Source organism: Vidua macroura, chromosome 1, assembly GCF_024509145.1.
Source record: "Vidua macroura isolate BioBank_ID:100142 chromosome 1, ASM2450914v1, whole genome shotgun sequence".
NCBI classification, from domain to species: domain Eukaryota; kingdom Metazoa; phylum Chordata; class Aves; order Passeriformes; family Viduidae; genus Vidua; species Vidua macroura.
In genome coordinates, this window is record NC_071571.1 from 108,186,701 (window position 1) to 108,212,541 (window position 25,841).

The 25,841-nt window shown below is 37.6% G+C and overlaps 1 protein-coding gene across 1 annotated transcript in view; it reads right to left on the reverse strand.

Moving 5' to 3' along the window:
* Positions 1–25,841, reverse strand: part of ZNF521 (zinc finger protein 521) — a 202,225-nt gene that overhangs the window by 68,571 nt on the left and 107,813 nt on the right. The window contains exon 7 of the mRNA XM_053979506.1: positions 21,154–21,238. Coding sequence (XP_053835481.1) covers positions 21,154–21,238 — 85 coding nt within the window. The remainder of the gene's footprint in view (positions 1–21,153; positions 21,239–25,841) is intronic.

Sequence of the window (25,841 nt, forward strand, 5' to 3'; positions counted from 1 at the left end):
TTAAGCAATATTTGTTTAAAAAAGGTTTGAGGGAAATCTTGTTAAAAATTCTGAATGGTATTGGAATTTTGAGCATACGAGCTTGCCATTCTAAACCATTTGATTAAATTTAACCATAGGAAGCTCTTCCAAGACCTAATGAAGCAGCAATTACATCTGAAGAGGGAGCCAAGCCAAGAATTCTACCATTCCAATAGCTCTCTTTTGAACATCATGCTACAATATCTAATCTTCTCAGTTTTGAGTTTATATATACAATAAATCTCTGAGCTTTTGGATTTGTATAAAATAATTCATATAGAAAAAGCATGATGCTGTGACTTTTTTAATATAGAGAGCTTATTGTTTTTAAAAATGGAGACAGTTTTAAGACTTTTAATGCTACAAAATAAAAGCCTTCTGCATGAAATAGGATCCAGATGAATTTATAAATTGTGGAAAGATTTTCAGGGTCTGGCTGAAAAGCAGATGCTATGTTCATGCTTACTCCCTGTATTTCACAGTACTTTAATAGTAATTTTGATAAATAGATACAAAATTGAAAAAAAAATAAATAAGCATGGAATGAATATTAATATTAAAAAAAATTGCTGGCCCTAATTCTGATTTCATTTGCTTTTTCGTAAGCATTTGCTCACAATTCATTATAATCACCTACTTGGTAGCTCACTGTGTTGGTGCAAGCAGGATAAGGAACAATCCCAGCACTTTCCATTCTGATTCCCTTCCTAAAAGGAGGAACTGTTAAAACTGGAAAATGGTTTCATTTTTCATGCCATCAGCAAATGCAGATGGTTTGTTTTTTTCAGTAACATTATTATGTTGCACAAAGATGATCTGTTTTGTGGTTTAAGATGTAGCTGGAGCAATCCAAGTGCAGCCAAATTGATGGAGGCTATCTTGCTCTATTTCTAGTTTTCCAACATTTCTTTATTACATGTAATAGAACATTTTAGCATAATAACTTAGAAGTCCTGAGATAGAGAAGATGGAGAAATAATGTTGAAAAGTAATTCCTCACATCTGGCTTTCACCACATGAAGTGCAAATGGTGAACTTAAACATGGAAATACAATTTACTCCTTTGAAAGTTTACACCCTTATCTCTTGCAAAGAATGTACATTCATTTCCAGCACTTCAAGGTAAAGACTAAGGCATCTATCTCAAGAACAGTATCAGAAGGATTTGGAAGCAATCTTTTCATAATGTTTCTTTGGAAGGGAAGCAGGGTTACTCAAAATTCATAGCGATTATTAAGTTTACATTCACATAGCAGATACAGTACCATATTATTTCCCATCATCCATGTTGTCACCCACTGAGAATCCCTCCTTGGTTTAAGACAGCCATTCATTACAAGGCATTAGCACTCTGCTGCACAAACCAAAGTTATGCCCCATAAGTGAACTGGGCAAGCCTGTAATACGCATACTCAGCTCATGAGGACTGTGTTTACCTCTTTTTTGAGCCCTTCATTTTGGTGATTTAATAGGCAAGCAATTTCTTACTTCAGCAGATTCTTTCTGTATTATCAAGTCAGGTATTTCTGCACAAATACGTGGGTGTTGAAAAGACTCACAAGGCTCCCCAAAGCTTTGCTACATCAGTAGAGTGTGCACTGACTCTTTATGACAAGAAAAGCTCATCAGCTGCAAGCTTTCCTCTTCATGAATCTAACTCTTCACCAGGTCTAAACTAAGCCTGTGGGTTTTGTGGGTTTTTTGTTTTTGTTTTGTTTTGTTTTGTTTTCTTAGCCCTCTTTGAGGCCTGCAGAAAGTTATGAAATAGATTTTTCTAGTTCTCTCAGGAGCAAGGCCAGGTTCACATCCTGACCTCAGAAACAAAGCAGTCCACAAAAGCCAGCTTTCTCTGCCTAATATAAAGCAAACTACAACTTGCAACGTGCGGCAATATTAAGAGTGAGAAATGACAAGCATTGTATCAGCATTGGGAAGGAAAAATAATAAAACCCAGCCATATTAAAAATTCCAGCAACAGTACTGAACAACACAATTTTGGCACAGCTACTGTCTCCATAACCAAGGGTGGAAGCATGATATTCATCTGCTTAGTTGAAAGGAAGATTTCAATTACAAGTCAAATAAAAAGAAATACTTTATTGCAGAGGGTTGTTTATTTTTAGATATTTCAGCTATCTTATTTGCTAACCGTTCTACTACCATTTGGGTAGCATAATGTACAAGCACATATAGACTTTCACAACAAGATGTACTAATGAAAATACAAAATAAGCCTAAGGACTGAATCTCCTCTCAACAACATCAATGTAAATCACCTGAATCAACTGGGGGACATTGGTATGAAAATTGAGTGAGGAAAGAATTGGGCTCTGATGCTTTGAACAGTCTGCTCAAGTATATTTTAGAAATGTGAAGGCTGTTAAACTGTGGGTTTAGGAGCTTGGAAGACAAGAGAGGTGTAAAAATGATAAATCTTATTCTCGTGGTGAAATAGCATTAAGGAAACAAAACATGGTCCCAGAATACATAAATACTGAAGTGGAAGTTGCTACCAAAAGCATCAAGAGTTTTACACAAGTAAGAAACCAGATTCTTATCAAAGATCACAGAATTAGAACAAATAGTTCCCATTAGCATGAGTGACAGTGGTGCTCGTTCAAATCCCATGTATGATGATGGGATATGGACTCTGAGATCTCTATGACCTTGATGTGTAATATTTATGTCTACACCTTTAGCCTCTTATGCATAATGAGATGCAATCTTTTAACTTTATGCACTTCACCAGGCATTCAATTAGAAACAGGAATTTTTTTTTTTTGGAGGGTGGGGGAAGAATGCAAAGCTACTTAGACAGAAGGTGGTGAATCAAAAATTGCAAAACTTGAGCTTTCAAAAACAGCCTGAGTGACCTCTTCCAATACTCTGACCACTTCATCACAAGCAGGAGGCAACCCCTGTGAAGAGCGAATTCTGGCAAAGTTCTCTCTTCACAGATGATGCACAGCTTAAGCTATAATGAGTTTTTGGGTTACAAATGCTGAACGCATTAATATTCCTTGATGATAATTATCACAGTATAAGCACCTTTCCCAATGTGAGTAGCATAAAGCAACTGAAGCAGCATTTTTACTACATTTGAAACAAGCTGGAAAATGGGATTTTCTACTCTTGTAACCTGAGGTCAAGATACATCAAGCTATGCATATTAAGTATGTCTACCCTATATAACTATATAGACCTTTCCATATATTCATACACATGCACGCAATTAACACCTTAAATTTTTGAACACTTAAACAAATATTTCATGCATATGAACATGATTTCTCAAGAAAAATCCAATGTTTTAAGGAAGACTCAAATAATTTTCAAACAGGCTACAATGGTATTTCTTCCAAAGTGATTAATATTGCACAATGTTAAAAAAAAAGGTGGTTGATACAAACTGAAAATTATAAAAAATATTTATATTCATCCACATAGAAAATAAGTTTTGCAGAAGAACACTGCTTTTCACCTTTAGGAGTTAAACTATGTGCCACACTAAATATGTCTCATACCCACCAATATAAGCCTTTATTTTTTAAAGGAACATGTGAAAATATAGTTCTTCAGTGGGCCCAAATACATGCACAAAGCTCAGAGACTCAGTAAGGAACGGGAGGACTGGAGAGATCCCAAGGAAACAGAACAGTGGGAGCCTCAATCCAGGCAGCTGAGCACATGCAAAGCTGTCCCTTACCTGTCAGTGCAAGCAGCAGAAGCGCTGTGCTGCCTCTGCATGGGGCAGGAACATGTGCAGCTGGGCAGCAGCAGCAGCAAACACACTGATTTAACAGCCAGACAGGCTTGCCCAACCTTTGTAGCTTCCTCTTACACATGGACAGGGGCAAATATCTGGGAGTTATCCCAAGAAACAGATGAATACACATTGCAACACGTGGAACACACATACCTTTCAAAGATAACAAGAGACTTAAACAGTATAAATAGGCTTGGCTGTTCTATAAGTGCAAGACATTTAATTATTATACAAGTACTTACTGAGGATTAATTAGCATACAATAAGGATCTGAAACTTGCAGACGTTTGTCAAAGAAGACAGGGTTTCTAATGATTTATTATTATTTGATTGAAAACATCATGCAGCAGCTGTGTTATTAAATCTCTATTTTGCCTACTACAGAACCTAGAAGTGCTACCTAGTGATGAACTGTTACCCTCGGAAGGGGGTAACAACTTGATCTCTGTTTTTCTCTCACCCACAACTCATAAAATATTAATTGGAAAAACTATGTACTGGTAAGGCTGCCTTTAAAATGCCACACTGTGAGTCACAGGGTTTTTACTAAACATTATAATGCTGTTTCAATACCACGCAAATAAACTTAGTGCAGCTTTCTTCTGACAAAATAGGAGTCAGTTTGGATCCTTAATCTGAAAAATGGGAATCAATGCTTATGTTCTGTTGGTGTGAAATCTGCTGAATGTATTTATGCCACATTGTCCTGCACTTCCTTTAGGAAATATACCATTGTTTTGACCATTTCAAGAACTAAAGGATAATTTTTATTTACGTGCTGTAAAATGTCTCAAAATCCCATTTGAATATATGGCAAGGTTTTGAGGGAACATTTGCTAAATATTTAACACCACTATTAGCCTATAAAATACTGTAATATGAAAGCCATGAAAGGATGATGTAAAGCACATGATATTTCTTTTCACTTAGCATTGTTCACTGTGAACACTGTACAAGCCCACTCATCAGAAGAATTGAAGCATTCTAAGAAATACTCCTTATCAGATAAATGGCATCTTGCTCTTATACAAATGATTAAATCCCTCCTTGGTTAATTGTGTAAGATTTGTTCCTCTGCAGTTAAATTCTCTCTCCATCCTCCCCACTAAAACATCTGAAGAGATCACATCTGAAAAGATCACATCTGAAAATTAAAAGTGATGCAGTGAAATCAGGATGGCACAAGATATATTGCTTATATGAAAGGCAAACCTAAGGGGAAAAAGAGCCAGGTAGAGAACATGCAGCTTTGGTTTATCATACATAGAAACTGCATGGCTGACCATTTTATAGGTAGAAAATTGAATTAGTTTCTCTGAACAAGACAATGTATTTGATAATTACATAATACAGTGACAGTTGTGTTAAAAGAAGAGATGTAAGACCAAAAATGTTCTACAGAAAGAAACATTTCCATTAAAACAGAATCAAAATAACTTGGTTCACAACAGATTCATTTCAGTAGAAATCACTGAAAAATGATTTGAATCCACAATGAAATATATTAATATAAACTAACAAGGAAAAAATCTCTTGGCATGGAATTGCCTGCAGAGTGTGCATTTATTCTGTAAACACTGTAACAATGATTATCTGTCCTTCCAGCTCTCAGTGGAGACTCCTGCTTTTGAAAATGTCTTGTGGTGACTTACTAAATTCAGGCTATTTCAATTAGTATTACTGCACATTAAAAATTAATTGTATTATAGAGTGGATTAAGGTTTAAATTTCAGTTCTACAGTGTGTGTGCTAGAAATGACAGCTAAAAATCAATGCTCTTTGGCCCATAATCGGAAGTTTGTACAACCAAATAGTGTGGAACTGGCGTCAGTTTTGAAAAAATTGATAGTTCAATACAAGGTGTGTCAGATCTAATTCCTGATTTAAATGGGAATGCTACCCAGCTACAGTATTAAGCTAAAGAAGAAACTGAAAAAACAAAAAGCTGCCTTGCAATGAAATAAAAAGAGGCTATCTTCATAAGGATGGAAAAAGTCCAAATTACAGCTCAAAATTCGTATTTGGTATCACCGAGGGAAAAAAGATGTTTTAATGGGATGATGACTTCATTACAGAAAACACATATTTTTTTCCACATTTAGAACATGTTGTTAAAGTACCCAGAATGGCAATTTAGGCTCCAATCTTACAAAGACTTGAGAACATATACAGCCTTATTCCTGTATAAAAGGCAGCTTGAATAAAAGTGTATGCATAGTTGCATGTTTTCAGGATGAGACCTTTTCACTACAATTCCAGATGTCATGTGGTGCCATGCAAGTCCATTTAAAACTCTTCCTGAGTGTGACAGGCACAGATACAGGTACAGAAGAGAATTTGTGGACCTTGTGAAACTCATGCTTTGGGACACGTTTTTTTTGGTCAAACAGTCCTGGCAAGGATGGCACCAAGGAATGCAGACAGGAGAGCCACAGGCCAGCACATCTGGGAGCCCTGATACTGTGCAAGCCATGCAAAGAGCTGTAGATTCTACGCCCACCCCTTAGCAGAGCACCAGTAGGGGATGTTGAATCCCCAGGCTGCAGTGGGAGGGGCAACAGGAACATTTCCATCCAATGTGTCAAAATTGCCCTCAGGCAATGAGGGCATGTGGGAGTGGACAATGGTTCTTTGTACCTCCAGTACCTGTGTCAGCAGTGGTCTCCTGAGCTGCCCTGTGGCTGTAGAACACAAGACAATTTCTTCACCTCCACATATACAAAATAAATTATTATCCTACACTTTATCATCTGACAAATCAAAAACTTGTCTGCATGGATGAAGGCTACTTCTTTTACAACTAAGGCAAAAATCTGCACTCTTTCCTTGTTGAAACTACTGTTAAGACATTGTCCCTGTAGGTTGGAAAGATTTTTGAAAAGAAATATTTTTATGCTCACAATAATAATAATTTTTCTTACTTGAGCAAAATGAATTTTGCAGAAGGTTCCTCGTGGTCATGGCACTGGATAATAAACTGACACCACTGCTGTAATTCTTTCTTTGAATCTGAGCGCAGTGCCAAAAAGAAAGGAAACAGCTCTAGCAAAATGATTCTTACACTCTTCTGTGTTGTAAAATGTATGGGGAATAGCAGGAAGGTAAAAAGCATGTTCCACTTGTTATAAATCTAGTATTGCTCCTGTCTGAAACTGGTTAGCAAAAATGTCTGTCACTTCTATCAGCAACAAACTAACTTTTTTTTTTTAGGAGCAAATCGTGAAGAACACTGCAAGTCATGTGAACAGACTGAGCTGGCATCACTTAAAGTATTGCAAAGCCACACAGGATACCAGAGCCTGGAATTGAACAGTCATTGGTGCGTACCTAAGAGACAAATTGATGTCCAAAATGTTTTTAAAGATCCCCTGTGCTACATGGATGTCCAACAGCAAGTTTGGTATCAAGAGAGTAAAGGAGATGGGTTGTAATAACAACAATAAAGAAATAATCTGGTGCAAATAGACCCCAAGGTGTAGTAGTCATCCCCATGCAACAATCACCCTTCACTGCAATTTAGTGATGTTGCTTCATTATAATACAGCATACAAAGGGGGCAATATTAAGGCACACTATTTAAAGCTACAGGATCTGTGGTACCAGCTATAGCTGATACTGAATCACAACTATAGATTAAAAAAAAAAAAGTAATTTCAGCAGAGAATACTGAAAAATTAAAACTCTCCTGAAGGTGCACAAGTGTGTAATTTTTACAAGACTTAGCTGAATGCCACAATAAGAGATTGACACTAAAGACTGACAATACATTTTATAGTGTGAAACCTCAAACTCGTTACAAAAGCCCAGCTATAACTGGTTGCAAATTAGCAACAGCCAAGAAAGACAAAGAAAATCAACTGGTTTAGGTAAGGGAGAAAAGAATAATTTTTATATGATAGGAGAATATACAGGAATTGAGAAAGATATTTATGCAAGGTACAGGACCTGTAGACTAGATGGACTTTGAAGCAACTTTCAGAATTGCAGTGGCAAAGGAAAAATTCTGAATAGGAGTAAGACAGTGTTACTGACTCATGGAAGCCATCGCAATTTCTGTTGACTCTCTTCCTGCTAACTCCTTCTGACTGGGGAAGAAATGAAGGAAGAAATTTCTGTTGTGTGGAGCAGGTTATGAACAGATATCAGCTGGACAGCATCTGTGAGTGATGATACAGTAAGAGAGGAGTAACTATTTCTCTTTAAATTGCACTCTGAAATGGATAGGAAATATGAACCAAATCTGGGAGCTCTAAGGCAAGCAGCAGAATTCCCCATTAGCCAAGAGATAATAAAAAACACAAATTATTTAATGGCTTGCTATTTACAGCATTACAGTACTTTTCCTTCTGAATGTACATTAACTAATTTGTCTTGAAAAAAATTTCTGTGGCTAAGTACTGTCTCCATTTCACATTTCAGTGACTTGTTCTAGCTAGCAAAGAAGTCACTGGGAATGCTGGAACCACCACAGACTTGAACCCATTTTGACTCCCATTTTGACACATTGAAATGAAGATTGTCTTTGTCGCCTGTGATGTGAAAACAATACTTGGAAAAAAGAGGAATTCCCCTCCAAATAAGAAAGGAGAATGGCAAAAAGCAAAAGGAGAGAAAGGGACCACATAATGCTATAAAAAGTTAACTGCATTTGTGAGACATAATGGCATAGGAGAATTTAGAGTCAAAGAGCCTTCCAAAGCTGCTTTTTAAGGAGATGAACAAAAAGGACACGTTTAAGAAAAAATGGGCAGCTGAACTATGTTGAGAGTGTTTTTCTTGTCAGAGAAGAAACCTTCTCCGGTTGAAGCTTTAGCTTGAAGGAGACAAAGAAAATTACCAGTCCACAGAAAGACTGGCCTGGAGGACCCAGCACAAGGCTTGAAAGAGATGCACATGCAGCACAAAAGCGGCAGTTGATGTAAAATACGATAACCTAGCTGACATATCATAGAAATTAGAGTCCTATTTTCTGTCACCTAATTTATTCCCATGCACAACCATGAAGGATTTTTCCTGGCGGTACAATTCTGGTCCGTACTGCTAGGCATACTCCATCACTAGTGCAAATGCAGAAGCAGGTAAAAGTAGAGATTTTTTCTATTTTTCAGAAGTATCCCTAAGATTAAGTTTTCTAGACTAGTTCCCTGCCCAAGCCTATTTATTTCATTTTTCACTTATTTCTTTTTATTTTTCTATTGTTTTCACTTTAGTCTTCTTTTTTTAAGCTCAGTTATATTTTTATCAAAAGATTTTAAGAATAACATCCCTTTTAGGTCTGACTTGAAGAGTAACAGCACACAAGGAGCGGTGTGGGTTAAAAGTTCAAATTTGGCAGGGAAATGTCACTCATCTGAAGAGATGAGTATTTAACTGCTCTGGTGAAAATTGGTTTTGATTTGATCATGTTATGACAGTTTGCAAATCACACTTTGCACTAAGTGATATTTGGGTTAGGCTTTTTAACCAAACTTTGAAGGAAACAGAGGACTGCATTGCCTCTGAATGTCTAATTGAACGAGGTAGTAAACATCAACATCTCCCAAGCTGTTCAACAAATTACACAGTGCTCTGCAGGAGTCTCATCTGGGGGACTTGGGAGTAGAGGATTTTTTTGCACTGTTATCCACTGTCTTGGCACTCACATAGGTGTGCAATGAAAAGCAATGAAGCCAGAAGCACAGTGGGTTCATTGTGAAGGTTGCCTGTGAGAGGGTTGGGAAAAAGGGTGCCTAGCCAAACAGCTAGGTATTAAGAATATACTGCTGAGGTCCTGAACTTCAACACTAATAAAGTGCTGTGTGAGAGAAAATTCAAATTGTGTAGAAGGCACTGGAAAAAGAAAGCCAAAACAGGATGTTATAGGCATATCCTTGACTTTGGCCATTGCACATGTGTTTTATGATTGCTTTTGATTACACAAATATACTATTCCTTTTATCATTCAGTCTAATCTAAACATGAGGCTGGTACCTTTCATCACAGACACAGTGAATGAGGCAGTGTTTTGAACTAAGCTTTGTCCAACACACTGTGAATAGCATATTCTGTAAAGTCTCTTGGATAAGTACCATAACTATCAGATTATATTCATGTAATAAAAATAATGTGTAATGTAGCTTTGCACCTTTGAGCAGGTTGCCTTCATTCTGCCCACTGCTGCATTTCCTCTGGGGCTTCTTATAATGCCCTGAGCTGCACAACGTATTCAAACAGCAGCTTAGTTAAGAAAAAGAAAATTTACAAAAAGGAACATTTCTTCTTCCTTTCTTTCTATACATTGAAATTATCTCTACAGCTACATTAGTTTCAAGCCACATGACAGAATTACTCATTTCTGCCCCACTGATACATTGGTGCAATGGTTTTATTTGCATGTTTCACTAGAAGGGTATATAATAATTTCTGCACAGTCTAGAATCCTGAGATTGAATGCTAAGGGCCTGACAATTTTTATGCATGAAAAATTTTAATTTGGCAATATTTATGTTTCACATTTATGAAATAGGGGATTTTAATTTTTGTATTTCACAGACGTGTATATCTAGTTTGCTGGTTGCTGAAGCACCAGTTTAACAAGCTGAAGGACATGATATCCAGTTCAGTTTAAATATACATATGCATACACCTATGCATAAAAGAGGGTGCATTCAATTGCAAAAAAGCTTTTCTTTAAAGTAGGTATCACCATTTTAACTTTACTGCTGATTTTCTACTGTTTCCACTCAAAGAAAGTAACTCTACAAGTGAAAAAGGCTGTGCAGGGTATCTTTTGACCATAGATGGTCTATGAGGCATGCAAAAAGGATTTTAACACAAATATAATTCTAAGCTCCCATAACGGCAGAATTGAAAGCAGTGCTTATGGAAAGTGAGGTGGTAGCTCGGCCACTGTGCTGAGGAGATTGAAGGAGTTACTTTCCTCAGAAAGGATCACTGCGAGTGTCACCAGTTAATTCCTGTTCTATGCTCCTCATTAGCATTACTCTCAAGTTTCTGGTTATCATATCCGAAATATTAAGACATAATAAGTAAGAAGGTGCAGATAATTGGATATTAACCAGACCATACTTGACTGGGCAGGAGGTAGGGCCTTGCTTAAACTAATCCTGAAATGTATTAATCACCAATTAATGAATGGGTTTCAAATTCATTTTCTATTATAGAACACCTCTGAGTATCTAAGCTTTTTCTAATAAAATGAGTTGGAATAACTGGATAGGAATAAGTAATACTCCAATTGATGCAGGTTTGAATTAATTCCCTATGGCTTGTTGCTAAGTTCATTGAAAACAATAATCCTAGAAGCAGTGACTCTCTATATACAAAATATATATATGACATTTTTGTGTGAGTGTGCGTGTGTATAATAGCACTTATAGGCTCTATATGTAGGTGCAAATGGTCATACATTCTAAATTCATGCTAAATTCAGAACAGAGCTAGTTCACTGGAGAACTGCTACAGCACTACCTGTACTTCTTCAGAGCAAATATAGCTCTTTAAGATGAGCAGCGTAAGACCTGCATCAACTTTAGATGGAGGTTGCCAATTAATGATTTTCAGTGTGAAGACAGATATACATATATACCAATTTCTGTTAAAAACAACAAAAAAAACAAAACCAAAACCAATTTCCCTCTCTCCAGCCCAGCACAAAATGCAGTCCATCCCCATCCACTTCGTTGACCTGAGCTCTTGGCAGGTGGAAGAAGAGTGGTGGAAGGGCAGAGATTTTGAAAACCCTTTAAGAAGCCTCCTGGGTAGATGGGGGTAGGTGGGGAGAGTGACAGGGAGTATTATTAAGCCCCAGCTTCAAATAACTTTGGTGATTTTGCATTAAGTAACCAGCATTAGTAACTATCTTGGCATGGTTGTACTTTTCTCAGCTAAGAGGCTAACTTGCTGCACACAGATAATCCCTAAGTAATGGAAGATTTTGCTAACTTGACATATTTAAAGAAATGCAAAGAACAGAAAAAAAATTAATATTTTTCATTAAAAAAACCACACCCCCAAGCCCTCCCCCTTTTCTTACATGTCCAGGTTAATTTTAAAATGGATATTTTAGCGTTTTTGTTATTTGAAATAGGTGCTCACTATTGTACTAGAAAAAAAAAGATCAGGGATTCTTATTCTTATTAATGAAGAAAATGATAACAGACATGGTTGAAGTACTATTATTCCCCTTTCTCTCTTCTTGCTGTCCTCAGTGTTATTTACATTGATGTGAATTGCAAGTAAACCAATATTATCCATCTCTCTGTTTTTTCCTTAATTTGTTGACTTTAATTTTAGTAAGTCTTAAATAAGCGCTTCCTGAAGATGAAGTAAGATATGCAAGCAAGTAGTCCTTTTATCAACAATTTTGCCACAGAAACACACAAACATTTCAATGGCTCTTCATTAGCAAACAAATCAACAAGTGATATTTTAATGCATGACTTTATTCCATCTCTGTGGGGACCGTAGTTGAGAGTGTGATGTACAGTACAGAGAAAGGAATCATCAGCCACAGTGTCCCAGGGCTCTATCCATTGAGGACTTCTCAGCCTCTGCTTAAAGAGTGCATTTAATTGACTGATAGACAGTAGCTTCTTTGTTCACAGAAGACAGCGAAGTAATGGCAGCTTGAAAATCGTACCATCTACAGGATCTCCTGAGACTAGTAACAGGGGGATATGTGTCAGGAATAAATAAATAATCTAATTATTAAGCCACTTCCTGTCAAGTTAACTCCAATTTGTTGGCTTTTGAAGGCAACAAAACGAGGCATTTTTCCTCATTATGCTTCTCTTTTTATACCACTGGTAATCACAGGCGGATTAAAGGGTGCCTGATTGGTTTTTTTGTCAAGGAACTGAGAAGCAGCCAACAGTACAGAAAAACAGAGTTGGGGTTAGAGGAAATTTCATGCTTGTCTCCTTTCCAGCTCCCTAACAGCCCACACTGCTGCCCCATACAGTGCTGCCAGCTGTACAGCAAATGTGTGCCCCTCCAACGGCGGCCTACCAGGCCACAGGCTCCATCCTGAGAGCTGTGAGATACCTTGCAATCTTGGCAGGTAGCTACTGCTGTCATAGGCATAATTCTAAAGGTGACCTACGAAACCCCGTCAGCTCACCAAATGCAACAATATGAGCAGCTCAAGCTCAACACCCACTCTCCATATTGGCTTCTTTTGTTGCGCTTCCCGCGTTTACATCGCGGGGAGAAGCCTCGGGACGAGCTCTCCGAAAGAATCAGAGGCTCCCCTGTTTGGAATAGGGGTGGTTTGGAAAGGCGATGGTGAGGCTGCCCTCGGTGCTGACAGCCAAACGCGGCCGAAGGAATGTGCTATGGCTCCCGAGAAAGCCCGCAGTGCAAATGGTCAGCAGAGAACAAAAGCAAGGCTGACACCCTGCCATTAATTCAGCCTGTGGTGCGTAAGTATTGACACGCACAGTGTATCACTGCCATGGCTCGGAGAAGAATCTTACAGCAGGTGGAGGGTAGGGAACAACTTTCACACTGCCTGGCACTGTTTTTCCATAGCATCCTGTTCATCGAGTGCTATTCATGCCACAGGCACTTTTGCAGGAAAATTTAAAGCTTCCATGCACTTTGCTTCATTTCTTTACAGGATGAACTCCACCCTGAATTGCAGACATTTTTCAGATGCTCCTTTTAGTACTATTATTAATGAGTGTTATTGCTATGAGTGTTACTACTAATATTATTTAATAATACAACAATTGCATTTTATTTTCTTAAAATTTTTGAGTCCAAGGTTTAAAGCCCCCCATTCCTCCCCTGCCTCTCCCCCTACCCCTCCAAAAAAAAAAAAAAAAAAAAGAATTCATGGTTGTTTGCAGACTGTGTCCTGGATAAACCATTTGTGATTTTAAAAGCCTGGAGAGCCTTTTTTGAAAGCTGTTTCAAAAAGCAAGGAGCTGTTTCTGCTTCAAACTCCTGAAAGGAAGTGCCAGCTCCAAGCAGAGCCGCTCAGTGGGGAAAGCCAGCACCTGGGGACAGTGGGTGGCAGGGATGGGGCACCCATAGCCCCAGTAGATGACACACAGAACCTGCAGCCCAGTGAATGGTGCTGCTGGAACGTGTGTACAGCTGCCTTTGCCACTTCCGAATACATCCTGAATTTTTTGTTAAATTGCGCAGATAATTAAAGCCTCTTCATATTTACAGTCTGCTTCATTGGTACCATGAATCCTGTTTTCAGTTACTGTCTGCAAATTCCCTCCCCACGCAATTTCATACTAAGCAATAACACTTCATTTTACATAAGTTTTATCTGATGTCCCCATACAGAGCTGCCAGCTGTACAGCAAATGTGCAGCTCTCAAACTGAGGCCTACTAGGCCACAGGCTCCATCCTGAGATCTGTAAGGCACCTTGCTGTCATTGGCAAGCGTTCCCTGCTATCACCGCTACCATCGCTCCACACCACACACAACTTAAAATCATCTGATTATTAGAATTTGTGGTCCACACTCCATTTTATCCTTTATTTAATCTATCCCCAGATCACACATTTGTTTAAATGTTTTGGCTGGTTTACAAATCATGCAGCCATCTGCACAGTAGGTGTGACACCATTTTTTAGACAAAAGTTACATTACAAAACAACAAAGATAAAGTCATTTGAAATGCTTTGGTGTTTGTTATTCTGCCTGGTTTGCTTGGACCAACTCTAAGAAATAAATAGAATTATCTGTGTAAATCGATGAACATCTATGAAAAACAACACCCAGCAGAACGCAGAGCTTGCTCCATTACCTACGCTAATATCATGACAGCTGAGGAGAGATGACCTGGCCCACTTCTCATCTCTCCTGTACAGATGGCTATTAAAGAGAAAGTATCCCTTTTGTATGGTCCATGCAGAAACCCTTTATGGGCTTTTCAAATAAGCCAGCATTGCCCACAGGAGAGTAGCTTCCTGTTAGTATTAAACAGCCCAGATTTTGCCTATTTTGTAACCCAGCTCCTCATGAAATAAACCTACATTTTCTCAGATTTAACTCCAAATGCTGATTTTCCTGGGTATTTCAATTACATCTCCTCATTTTGCAGAGAAGGTGACCAAGTTTCCTCTAACTTTTACACAACTTTTTGTCAGCTCTGCCTGTAAACAGCAGATTCTCAGGCATTCAGATGACTTCCTGATGCTAAGAGGGTATGATCACTCTCTTCACACTAAATGGACAATTTCCATCTTTTACTACTCAAAAACCAGTGAAAAAAGACTAACAAAAGGAAGTCTTCACCTCCCTCCTCCTCTAGACTATAGATCTGTATCATTGGATCCTTTTTCTCCAAATCTCAACTAAGACGGACTTTACAATATCAGATTTACTGTAGAGTGATCAAACTGACATTCTGAAGATTTATTACTTGAGGTCAACATGGTGCAACAAGTATTAGTTGCTCAGCACAGCTTTCTGCGTAAGTGAAAGGAAAATCATGGGGTTTTAATGACCTTAGGCATTAGACAAATAATAGAATGTGTGAATGCCACATGCTATTACAACCATACAAGAATTTTCTCGGGCTGATTTCCAGAAAGCTGATTGAGGTATTTCCTTTGTCTTTGACATCAGTGATGTTGTCCACATGTACCATAATGTACACTGCACAAATGTGAGGCAAATAAGATGATTTATTTGTATAGGTTTATTATGCATGCAGTGAATACATGCATAATGCAAACATGCACATCCACACAACACACAAGCATATATACATATCACTGCCACTGAAAAAATCAAAAATCATGACTTGCACTAAAATGTGTCTTTACATCTTCTAATGGTTACATACTACTTGTTATTTTAAAACACAGCTGTAAAATTTCTTTGCAGAGAAGTTAAAATGTTAGATCACTAGATCTAGATTTTCTAGATACCCTTCTTTTTAAACTGCAATTGTTTCAGCATAGGTTTGGTTACATGGGATTTGATGAAGTATTTATTGACTGGTGTAAACAAAAATTCCTCTTGTCAGGTGCAGGACTGCTTCATCCTGTTTTCCCATTTGCTTTCTAACTTTAGTGCCCAGTACCTTTTTTTCCATTCCCTTCACTTCCTCCTCCTGCTCACACCTGCTACCCTGCTCAATGCCACATAACATCCTTCACAAAATGGGTTTTATATATGATACTGAAAAGGTTAAAAAAAGAAAAGTCTGTTTACTTATCAGAAATGACATATTTAGAAACTGTCAAAAGTAGGTTTCAAAAAGTACTGAATCCTTCCCCTTTGCTCCCCAGCTCTTCAGAGGGGCAGTGGTTCTTGCTATGACACTGGGGCTTGTTTTCTCCATCAACAAAAGTAGCAGCAAACTACAAAGATTGTGGCTGTTTCCCCTTTTATCATTCTCTTTGTCAGCCTGATCAGTCCTCAATGGTAAATGTGCTGCTCTGTTGTGCACAGCCAGCGGCTCGCAATTTGCTCACTATGTTTCATGAGACAGTTGTTTGTGGCTGTTTGGAACACATTTACCTCTTTGGGGATTTATGCGCTAGTTGCAATGCCAACCTCCATAGTGATAGAAATTTCTTTCTAACTAAAATAGATAATTAGAAGCTGGTAATTATTGGTCAAGAATTATCAGAGTGAAAAAAATTAAGCTCTTCATAAATAGTTCTTGGCAATGTCATCTCTTTACATTATCTCATGCCTAACAGCACTTTACTCAGAGCACTTACAAATTTACACTACTGCTGTTGAGTCCCATAATTTTATATGGAGTAATTCCTTTCCTGAACTCCCCCAATTCTGAGCCATGCTGTATATGAATGTGTGCAAAATCCTAGGCAACTGCTGCAGCAACTGTTTAGTCTATTTACACCAAACTGCATCAGATACTACAGATGTAAAGGAATCAGTTGAAGATGAAACAATGTTTAGCATGTCTGCTTAAAATAACAGTGAGAATAATAGGAGGAGCAGCGGACTGCATCAAACAGAACACAAACAATGGCAGACTCTTTTCATACTCTCTCAGGTCAAATGCCAGCTGTAAACTATGTGATGAAAACAAAGGAATGCTTGAAAGCTTCTTTTCCACAGACACCATGTACCCAGAAACAGAATTTTCTCAAAGAAAGCTGCTAAAAGTGCTATGCATTCTACCAAGATAAAAAAAGTAGAAGAAAGACAACTGAAGAAATACCATTTATGCCAATACTTTCTAAACCCATATGAAACCTGGATTCATGTTTCCTCCTTTCCCACCCAAAAACTAGAAATTGTTTCACCCACGAATTTCAACACACACACCAACAGACAGGTCTTCATTTGGCAATCATCCTTACAGTTATCCAAACAAAAGTACATGCCTACATGTAGGTCCAAAATAATGCCAAAACACAGGACCTATTTAAAACCCCCCATACTATGCCTTGCTTTCTGTCTACTAGCATCCCCTAGCCTAGCCTGACTCAGTGTGTAGTTTAAGTTAACATGGGCTCTGCTTGATGAAGCACAGTGTCTGGAAGTGTGTGGACAGATCTGGCAGTCAGAACTCTTGAACTTTAGTTCACTTAATGCAAGCAAGGGATTCCACTTCTATGTTTCTTTGTCCTCGTCCATTCAAAGGAAAAGGCTTACTGCCCCATCCCATCATGAAGATGTTGGGAAGACTCAATTAAAGGCTGCAGAACAGTTCTAAAATGGAAAGTTCTAGAAGTAGTAAATGTGTAGTTACTAAAGGAAAGCTGCCCCTATGACATCTTTTTATTACATAACTTGTATAATGTAGATTGCATTGTTGTCAAAGATACTTAAGGTTACACTTCACTGGGTCATCGGCAGATTTTATTTTCCATTAGGTGGCATAATCCCTCTTGTTGAATTGATTGAAATGTATAACAAAATCTGTAAAAATGCTACATACTCTCCTAACAAAGAAGAGTAAGAGGCTTTTCAAATAGCCTCTAATCCCTCTTCCCCTGCTAAATGTCTAGTTGAGATTATATTTGATTAGACAAAAACACACACATACATACAACCTAAAAATACCTACCCTCAGAGGAGCTATTTTAGCCAACAAAGTAATTCCAGTTGCCTTATTTAAAAGCCTAAGTTTCACACTGGGGTTTTATAAGTATAGCTTTGCCTCAGTGACCTTCCATAATGCAACTTCTCTCTGTGGATGTTAGCAACATGAACTCAGTTTACATCTCGGGATCATGTTCAGGGGGCACAGTGATTAGATGGGACACCATCAACTTCTTCAGGCTTTCAAACTGCATCATGATGTTGAACAGCAACTGTTTCCCTCAGCTGGCTGAGCATTATCTCTATCAGTGGTTCCCACTCATTTCTGAATGGATTTTGGCAGATGACTTTCCACTTTCACATTTGTCCCATGTCCCGGGTACCTCCCCTTTTCTCTTTTCTCTGAATTATAATTATGAAGTCCTTCAGGTAAGAAGACACTACATCCGTCAATAGCCATAACACAGATAATGGGGGCATTTTACTATGAGAGGAAATAACAGTTCCTGACACTGTGCAATGATGTCTGTGAAGGCATTTATTGCCCCTACATCTGATCTAGGGATTATCACACAGTTTGACTTTTAACTCCTGCCTTGCCACATTACCTTCCTCCTCTCTTGCATTTAAACTCCTTTCTTTCTCTGTGTCTTCCTGAAGCTTCCTTACTTTCCTTTTCCCAGAGAATCAAAGACACTACATCCTGTTCTGCCAATCACCTACTAGGAAATCAGGGCAAGAAGACACGTTTTATCAGATACATGTAAAAAAAGGAGGGACCAATGTCTTTAGGAAACCATTTTTTTTTGTTTGTTTAATGTGCTGTGTCAACAAGCCAATATTCACTGCAGTGCTTAATCTAATATATTTCTCAATCTACATATTGATACGCACGCAGGTAACTACAGGTATATATTACATATATTCACACAAATGTGTTTGTGTGCATATTTTCTGTATTATGCATAAATACTGTAACAATACCTACAGATGTACATAAACTAAGGCTGGTTAAAAACAGCTTGATGTGACCCCTTGAACCTTTCTTTCTAGATAGAACATGGTCTTGGAAAAAGGCCTGTGAACAATGATAGAAATTAAAGGAGAGTGAAATTAGAAAGACAGCTAAGGAAAAAATCCAATTAGTCGTGAGAAGACTAACAGAATTGGAGATCAGGAATTATTTTTCCCTGCGCTTCGATTCTGAGGTCACATTCAAAACTCTCCAGAACGTTGATATTCCTTTCACTCCACCCCAACACAAAATCTCCTCGCATTTGCTTAATCGAGGCTACATCATTAGGAGCTGCACTGCTAAGTCTGGCAGTGCAGATAAGAATCTTCCACTGAACACAGATTACCACACGCATGACCGGCAAATCTCCCTGCATGTTTTGCAAGCTCCTTTATTTCACTGGGAAGATTTTATATTAAGCACGTTTAAATCTGTGTCACTATGGTTATGTCATGAAGTAATATCATGCATGATTAGATAGAACAGAGACTAAACAATTAAATATTTTTTTCAAAGATTCTCTTTCTCATTCAACCTCATCCAGCTTTAAGAAATTAAACACAGGCAGTTAATAGCTCAGTTTAAGAAAATGTGTCTTTTCAGATCTGCAGGCTGAAGCTAGCTAAATGGATTTGTCCTGCTTTACTGACTTTCTCCCCAGTTTGCTCCTCCCATTCTGACTCTTTAATAAAACTCATCCAGAAAATAGAGGGAAAAATAAATCTGAGTATTTAATGAAATAAGTAAGCTCCTATTGTAAAAATGTGAGGCACCTGGGAAGACAGTAGCAAGCAAACACATCATAAATTTCAGCATAATCCCTTAAAAATAGTGTCCATATTCCCCATCAAGTTTCAGCATCACTATATGCTACAATTAAGAACATTTCAAACACTGGACTCAAATAAAACAGCAGAATGGTGAATTCTGTTGTTAGTAGTACCTTACTTTTAAATTCCATTACTGATATAGATTGAATACTCTGAAGCAGCTCATATTATCTCCTACCCAAAACCACAAGATATCCAAACTAAGGCTTAGCCTAACAGGCAAATGGCTTGTCTCCTTTGCAAAACCAGTTTGTCATTTCCATTTGTTCATTTTTATGAGAAATGTAAAATGTTTATGCTCTAAATGTGTAACAACTTAAATAAAGTACCCACAGAAGTGGGCCGTTAAGTTTTGGCAGATAACTTTCTTTTACAGTGCAGCCAAATTGCTAAGTGTTCATGGAAGAAATCCACACGCCACCTCAAAAGGAAAAAAAATAATTATCACCAAACTGGAAAGTGGAAAAATCAAGCAAATTCTCTTCTGTTGGAGATATAATTACCAGTTTCTATACCATACTTTTTGGTCTGTGCTTTGCAAGATTTTCTGCTATTTTAGCAAGAAAACCAGAGTAAGAGAAACAGGAGCCAAAAGAATCAGTGGTATACATCTCTGTTTTGAAAAGCAAAATTTGGAAAAAAGACTAAAAAAAAGCCAGGAAACATTCCTGGCAATGTTATCTTATTAGTGAGCAAATGATGTGCTTGATAAATTTAATTGGCTGATAGAACTCTTAGTGCTATTACTGAGTAGTTACCAAATTGAAAACATTATGGGTAAACCTAGGGGAATCAGCAAATAATAGGAAAATATGAATATCAAAGAAAAAGCAGCTTTTGTTTTATTCCAATTTACAACTGTAACAGCTTTGCAAACATCAGGATTCAGGAATCCTAAAAGACATTTTTTTTAAATGCTTGTACCTTAAAGAGTGTATTTCATTACTGTATACTACAATTCCGTGCTTTTTCAAATAATTTATAGGATTTAATTGTATACAGATACACTCAGGATTTTTTTTCCAGACTGCTCAAACATAACAAACAATACTATTTTATGGCCATTTGAATTATTTATGTTTCCTAATGACAAAAACTCACCAGTTTTGATTTTGGTACTAAGGTGCTTGAGAAGTACACAGTAGTGTCATTACCATAATAACTTCTGAAATTAAAACCTGTTTAAAACTCTACGGAAAGCTAACATCCAGTTCATTAACCATTCCTGTTAGTTTGTTTTCAATAATGCAAAAATGATTAGAAGTTTAATTTGCTAATCACCTGTGTTTTGACTGGCAGTGGATATATAATTCTCTGCAGAAGTCTAAACTAGCCCTTGCAGAAAATAAAATATGCTAATGCTTTATCAAGTCTAATAATATGAATAAAAAAATCAATCATGCCTAGGTTAATCATTGATGGATCCACAATTAATTTCTCCTTAACTCTGTTTAATTTTAGAGACAATGGTGATAATGAGTAAGAAAAATGGCTATTTGTCTTTGAGAAGTTTTAGTGCTCACTTACCAATCATGTGGTTTGCAACATGAACTTGGATATCCCACTCATTGTAGAAAACCATCTGACATTTGATGCACTGGTAGGTCTTCTTCTAAAGAAACAAGGGTAGATAAAATTTACTCAAACATACAATTGGAGTAATTTCATTATAACTCAAAATACCAAGTTCACAGTGGTCATTTAAAGCTCTCCAGCAGTGCTTTCATTAAGGCTTAATTATTAATATTAAAACGATAACACTCTGCAGGTTATGAAGTACCTTTCATTTGAGTTTTCTGAAACTTGGTAGAGATTGTTGTCCACTCCCTAACTCCACGGACACATCAGTATTGCTAAAACATCAGGGTCACACTCATGGAAGGCAAAATGGAATGAGGATATATGGGATGTAAGCCAAAGAACATTGAAATCAATGTGTATCCTTCATTTTACACCAATGGATTAGATTCACTACAGAACAAAGGAGAAGCCAGGAAAAGAACACAGAAATGAGAAATATTCTTCTCTCATTTTCTGTAGGGCTGCAGAATCTCCTCTGCACCACACATTTTAAATGGTCCATCGGGCTGCCATTTTTTGAGAAGGAAAACCCCCCAGCTAGTCTGGACAAAAAGTTCCTGTATCAGGACATTTGCTTCAATAATATCTATTGGCAAGCCTGTACTAAAACTGGGAAGACTGACTGGAAACTAGCCAGAGAGCATGCCTTCTGGCCACATTAGATTGGGCTTGACTTACTTAAAAATCATGGTGTATACAGCTCAAATTTCATTATAAACCAGGAAATGCACTACTCTGCTCAATTCGGTGCACAGAACATGTTTTTCATTTCTGTCTTGATGTCTTTCAAAAAAGATCTGCTCTTTCACTTTTCTACAAGGTATATAACTTGCCCAAGACATTTCAACATCCTAAAAATGTAACTGCATTTTCTCTTATTATTTTTCTTGACCTGAATTGGCCAGAGAGTTGATATTGGAAAGCATTGTTTTAAAAGTGAAAACTAAGAGTGTATTCAAAGATAGGTTATTTTTCCCTTCATAAGACTTAAAAGCTGCAGTTATCCAGGCATCTAATGAGACAAGGCAGATTCATAACATTATTCAACTGCATAATTGTATTATCAAGGACTCAAGTCCTAAGGTAACAGTCCTGAAGAGCTCAATTCTTGTTTTGAAGATGCAATAAAGTCAAGGTAAGCCCTGAACTGCCACATCAAGGCAGTAACTCAAGAGACACAGATCTTTCTGTACAGCCACAGGCACCTTGCCTACATCAGCAAAAAGAAAAAGAAAAAAACACAGAAAAACACATATTTTTTAAAGAATGTAAAGTCACAAGAAGATGTATTAAATTTCAGATTTCCCATGTATTAGTTGGAGAAGAAATAGGGTTCACTGGATAACATGCATCAAAAATACAGCCTCTCTTGTACATATTTAACTTGTGAAGAGTTTTATGCAGCTGGTATTATCAATTATATTTTTTAAAAGGTGTTGGCTTTTTTTACCTGACTCCAAACAGTAATAAAGACTTGCTGGATTTTTTATCAGCATCTAAATTTAGATGTCTGGCCCCGGACAAAGTGCCCATCTATTAAGTATCTTTCTACTTCAAACCTGTAGGCAGGAATATAAAGACTTTTCAAACATACGTTGTTTTGCCTTACCAAGTTAACTGAAAAATTAGTGACTAATCAAAGTCAGCTCTGAAATTAAAGTGTTCCTGTGGGCTCCTCTTTACAAATCTCCCATTGCTTCACATACACAGAGGATATTTTAATTTTCTTGATGACAATAAAATGTGCTGCCTCTTTTCATGGCAGAAACAATCATAAGCCTTTTTTGTTGTTTTTCATTTAAATTAACCTTAGTTTTTTAAAATTTAACCAAGTTAAATCATTATGTAGACAACAAAAAATCAATGAACACCAAGAAACCAAATCTGCTTTGACTTAGTGTTATTGTTGTGAGTTGTAAAGCCAGCTGTTTTTAAAGATAAAATACTTTTTATCTTTTTTTGTTCTTGTGACAATTCTGGTATAATTGGTAGAAAATCAGATTCTGTCTAAGGATTTCCTATTATATGTCGGTAAATTTAACCTTACTGCACTACATCTAGATCTAGCAAAGACCTCTAAATAATGACAGTCACAATCAACAATTTATTATGCTAAGCTCTTTACAAGATGCTTTTTGATGCTGACATATAGAACAACAATATTGCATAAATAACAATCACTCTCCCTTTTTTAAAACGTTGTTTCCCTTTAGAACTAGTTAGAAAATATTTCTTACTCCCTGATGACTGCCACTATGTATTGTTTATTAGCATACCCCTAGCATTATTCCTGATATGTGACTTTGTTGAAAAACAAAGAAACATAAATGTAATGGCTGGTCTTTTCTCTTGTTAGCAGAGCAATCCAGAGTGCATGTCAAGAATTGTCAGCAAAATTATGACTGATGTACATAAAGACAACACATACAAAGGTTGGGGATTTTTTGAAGTCAAATGCTAAAAAGTAAAGTGATTTGACAACAACAAAAAATAATAATTTACTAGCACTTACTAGCCTGTTCAAAATTATTTGACATATTTGCAGAATCACACACAGAGTTTTTCTTTTTATCATGAAGAGAAGATTCTCTTTTTGTGACTGCTGCTTGATCAAGCACTAGTTCTTTTTTGTTTCCAAGCATACTCTAAAATGTTGACATCAACTTTTATTAGCTCAACACACACTCATCTCAAAGTGTCTAAACTTGTGCATGATTAAGTTTTTATTTTAAAAGCATACTCAGTAAATTCCATTTACTCCTAGATTTTCAAAGTGATCAAACCCAGTCGTTTTCACACCATGTTGAACAAAACCCACATACTTATTTCCATATGTCTCACATCCTAAGGAAGTCCTTGTTTGCTGCAAGTTACACATTAGTCTCACAAGCTTTGTCAGAACCACGGGACTCCTAACTGCTCACAGGAGTTCCTGGGTCCTGATGTGCTTCATGGATGATCCCAAATCCCTTCTAGGGTGAGACCTCAGGGGAGACCCAGCCCCTCCTCACACTGTGTTCCCAAAAAGGGGAAACTTTGGGGAAGAAGACAGAAAAAAACCCTGAGGTTGCAGTTCCATGCCCCTTGCCTGGATAGGAAGAAAAGAAGCCTTGCAGCACTTGTGTGACACACTACAGAAGAAAAATTGGATTGTGACTCAAGGAGGCATTCGAATTTCTCTCAAGTGTCTCCAGCCTTTGCAGTACAAGACAGCTCTAAACAGAAAGGAGCTTAGGGCTGTGACAGCCATCCTTGCCTTGTCCTGCTGCAGCTGTTTGTAGCAGGGAACTTTTGCTGAGCTCCCTTGCCCCTCTGCCCAAGCCACCAGCATGTGGAGGACTCAGCAGGACTGAGCAGGCACCTCAGACCTTGCGGCTCCAGCTCACTGCCCTCGGCATATCCATTCCACACAACGAAGAGTGGTCAGTTAAGGGCACTTACACCCTAACATGCCACAGCTGCTTTTCCCAAAGGATACCTGTCAGTCTCCTGAGAAGACAGAAGAATGACAATATTGTCATTCTCCCCTACAGAAAAAAGCTGACACATATTTCCTGTAAGAGAGTAATTTCAAATCAGCAAGGGTGGGCCACAGAATGCTCTTGCCAGTTCATTTCTGTATGGACTCAGACAGGACTAGTTTAGTAAATGGAGAAGATGCAATGTGTTCTAAACTGTGCTGTCTTGCAAACACTCCCAAGGATTTTTTCCAGAGGAGAAAGGCACATGCGATTAAGAAAGTAGTTTAACTTTTTCCTATTATTATTATTATTATTATCACCTCATCTTTTAATAAAAACTCTCCAATCAGTAAGCCCATAATGCTTCACTAAACCCCCTCCGGTCAAGAACCTAAGTGCCAATTTATCTCCCCCATGGTGAGTGTAAATCTGAGGCCCAAGTCATTCCTAGGGCCATTCAAAGTCACTGTAGAAGAGTAACTGCTTGGACAAATGTCTCACAGGACCATTGGGTGCCTGTTGCATTCCTGTTTTCACAACCATTTTAAAGCCTTCCAGCATTCAAATCTTCTCTGTGACTTCATTTAAAGAGCTTTGGATTGGGCATATGCATGTGTCTCCCTAACCTTTTGAATCATTAATGTCACCTAGACCTTTAACTATTGTCCCAGTCTTCACTTATCACTCTGTAGTTTTCTGAATTTCTTTTCTATAAAGGTGCTCAGAGTGTCCACGTCAAGCAAAATGAGACGTTGCTGCTTTTATAAACAGTCCAGGAATACGAACACTCAATTGGTACTTCAGTTATTTGCTTTGCTTTTATAAATAAAGCAAAACAACTAATAACCACACTGCTAGAGGATTTACAGTTCTATTCAGAAGTGCTTCAAAAGCATGCAGAAAATACTTCTGTGTAGACTTTTGTGCCCTCTCACTGTCTGAGGTACTGATTCATTCTTTTTTTTCTATTCCCCAGCCTCATTATATTACTTGAAAATGAACTGCATATGCTACTTACTGGCTCATGCTCCACCTCCTTGTCAAAATCATTCAGTATTTTATCACTTGTCTATTTTGTTCTGACATTTCCCCAGTTTTGTACTATCAGGGAATTTCATCACCTTACTACTTATTCTTTCTTCTACACTACTGATAGGCTGCATAAGTTAAACA